Source organism: Copidosoma floridanum, unplaced genomic scaffold (assembly GCF_036245765.1).
Source record: "Copidosoma floridanum isolate Cflo_tuat_1 unplaced genomic scaffold, Cflo_Japanese_pri ptg000013l, whole genome shotgun sequence".
NCBI lineage: Eukaryota > Metazoa > Arthropoda > Insecta > Hymenoptera > Encyrtidae > Copidosoma > Copidosoma floridanum.
The window spans coordinates 13,808,359-13,811,411 of NW_028321890.1; the positions used below are offsets into that span (position 1 = coordinate 13,808,359).

General features: G+C 53.6%; 1 protein-coding gene across 1 annotated transcript; it reads left to right on the top strand.

The window, feature by feature from the left end:
* Positions 1 to 345: 345 nt before the first annotated feature.
* Positions 346 to 2,691, top strand: LOC149374880 (uncharacterized). The gene is made up of 3 exons (XM_089590686.1): positions 346 to 588; positions 856 to 1,422; positions 1,465 to 2,691. Exons 1-3 carry the CDS (start codon positions 346 to 348, stop codon positions 2,689 to 2,691), a joined length of 2,037 nt encoding a protein of 678 aa, XP_089446812.1.
* Positions 2,692 to 3,053: the final 362 nt, after the last annotated feature.

Consider the following 3,053-nt stretch of genomic DNA (forward strand, 5'->3'; position numbering starts at 1 on the left):
TTGACCGGCGCAGACGACGAGGACACGGCCAGAAAGCGTAGAGATCAACTGGTTCAACTTCTGAAGGCGGGCGGCTTCGTACTCAAGAAGTGGGTCTCAAACACGCCATCTCTCTTGCACGATTTGAAAGTCGAAGATTTGCTGCGACCGAGTTAGCTTCACTTCACCACGGATGGTCCAGTGAATAAGTTGGGAATTGCTTGGGATCCGAGTGCCGATTGCTTTCGGTTTTCCCCCCCTGCATTCAACAAGAGCGATACACTGACAAAGCGTCGTGTCCTGGCTGAAGCGGCTCGGCTTTTCGACCCTGCTGGCTGGCTGTCACCCATTATTGTCGTGGCCAAAATGCTTATCCAAGACCTTTGGAGGGCAAAGCTAACATGGGATGAGCCACTGCCGGCATCTTACGCTAAGCGATGGGAGTCATTTTACTCCAAGCTGTCTGACGTCTCCCTACTCACCCTTACTCGATGGCTTCAATCGTCCCCGGCCAGTTCGATCCAACTACACGCCTTTGCCGACGCCAGCAGAAGAGCCTTGGCGACGGCGGTCTACATCAGATTTGAGCAGGAATCTGGCACGGTAAATGTGAGTCTTATCGGCGCGAAGACAAAGCTTTCTCCGATCAAAAGTCTCGTTCCACCGGAGCGACAGAATACACGGATGACTATTTCCCGATTAGAGCTGAGAGCTGCTCTTCTTGCTGCTCGCCTACTCAGACTCGTGGATGCGAGCTTGACGATCTTGGATTGCACGTACTACCTTTGAAGTGACTCGAGCACGGTACTCAGCTGGCTACACTCCAGCGAGCCTGTTGGGAACGATCTTGTCGACAATTATGTCCATCACATTCAGGAACTCACAGCTCACGGTACCTGGCGCTACGTTCCCACCAGCGACAACCCGGCTGACACCGCTACCAGGGGTGCGGAACCTTCGACTCTTCAACACAACAACCTCTGGTGGACCGGCCCGTCTTGGCTAACAGACCCACCTTCTATGTGGCCCTCAACCTTACAGCAGCTGCCTTCTCCGACCGGTCACTACGACGGAGGCCGACACACCATCGCATCAACCACCTGCCTGACCATCTTGCAAGGAAGCCGCGATTTCATGGACGACTTTTCTAGTTTGCTGCACATGCTCCGAGTGCTCGTCAGATGCCGACGGTTCATCTTGATACTAAGGACTCGTATCGAGTGTAAGAAACTCATGACTGGTATCAGAATACCCGATTGCATGAAATCCGAAGCTCCAATCACGGTCGCAGAACTCCAGCACAGTTTTCTTTGCTGCGCTAAACTCAGTCAAGTTCGTTACTTTGCTGCCGACATCAAGACCTTGAAAAATTCTCTCCCTGTCAAGATCTCGAGCCCCCTCAGCCGGCTAAGCGCCTTCTTGGACGATGAAGGCATACTACAAGTCGGCGGCCGTCTTCGTCACTCACCACTTGCTTATTAAGAGAAACACCCACCAGTCCTGGATGCCAGATGTCCCTTGTCGAGGCTAGTGATCGACTGGGCACATCAGCGAGCCTTGCACGGCGGCTTTCGCTCAACGTACTCGCACGTCATGCGACGGGCTTGGATCGTTGAAGGAGCAGTGGAGATAAAGCGACGAGTTCATCAGTGCGTTGTGTGCTCGAAAGCACCAGCTCGACCTCTTCACCAATTCATGGCTCCCTTGCCGACAGCTCGCGTGACGCCCGCTCAGCCCTTCAGCCGCACTGGAGTAGACTACGCGGGACCTTCCTCCATCCTCCGATCCAAGGGTCGAGGTGCCAAGTCGGTCAAGGGATACGTCGCTGTTTTTGTCTGCATGTGGTCAAAAACCCTACACCTTGAACCTGTTGGAGACCTAACAACAGCGAGTTTCCTCGGTGCACTCACTCGCTTCATAGGCCGCAGAGGAAAACCAAAGGAAATCTGGAGCGACAACGCAACGAACTTCTACGGGGCAGATCACGAACTCAAGCAGCTGATGGCTAGGGCCAACCACGACTGGGATTCAGTGGCTGAGAGTCTGGCCAACGAGGGAATCGACTCGCATTTCATTCCGCCATCCGCCTCACACTTTGGAGGCTTATGGAAAGCTGGGGTTAAAGCGATGATAACTCATCTTCGTCGAGTGGTTGGAACTAGACACCTCACTTTCGAGGAGTTTTCAACCCTGCTTGCAGAGATTGAAATGATTCTCAACTGTCGCCCTCTGGGCCCATTATCTGGAGATACGGAGGACTTGGACATGCTCACGCCAGCTCACTTTCTGATCGGAGGACCCCTTACTTCTCTGCCTGCCACCAACACTTCTGAAAACCTAGACTACCTGACCCATTGGACCCTTGTGCAAGACATGCGCAACGCGCTGTGGCGCTGCTGGACCCTCGAGTATCTCAACACCTTGCAACAACGGACGAAATGGTCCCGGCCCCGTCCCAATCTCGCCGTTGGAGACGTAGTCCTCGTTGTGGATCCAACGCTTTTGAACTCTATCGGGAAGTGGCCACTGGGCCGAATCGTCGACGTCAAACCGGGACCAGATGGGTCCGTCCGCGTTGTTCGGGTAAGAACTGCCTCGGGAGAGTACGTCCGTCCTATCACCAAGATTGCTCGTCTTCCCGTCATTGAGTGTGCTGATCACGCCACAGACGATCCTAGTCCAACCGGCACCGGGCTCACGGCGGGCGGCTAGGCTCATTATGGCCACAAATGAACCACGTGCAATCGTTCCTGGAACGAGGCGGGCGGTATGTTTGGTTTTCCCGCGCCATACGCCCACGCCAGTGCCACCATCGCAGCGACGGAGCCTGTCGAGACTGTAAAGGAAGAGTGCAGAGCTCCGCAAGAAGCAGAGAGAGAGCCAACAGCGTGTCAAGAGGAGAAGCGTCGTGATTTTCGATAATACCTATACCTTTAAGTTTATTACTATTATCTTTGTCTCTCGAGGGTCGAGCGCGACCCTGCTTTGATTAGTTCTTTGGACGGTTTAACAACCTGTATAAAACACAAGTAAGTTTTTCAACAAAGTGTGTTCTGAGTTTCAATATAGGCGAT

Bases quoted from the DNA above. Each gene is read 5' to 3' on its own strand.
- LOC149374880 (XM_089590686.1), top strand. From the start codon at position 346: ATGCTTATCCAAGACCTTTGGAGGGCAAAGCTAACATGGGATGAGCCA. The intron at 589-855 runs GTGAGTCTTATC...CATCACATTCAG, and splicing joins AGGAATCTGGCACGGTAAAT to GAACTCACAGCTCACGGTAC. The intron at 1,423-1,464 runs GTCGGCGGCCGT...GCTTATTAAGAG, and splicing joins ACGATGAAGGCATACTACAA to AAACACCCACCAGTCCTGGA.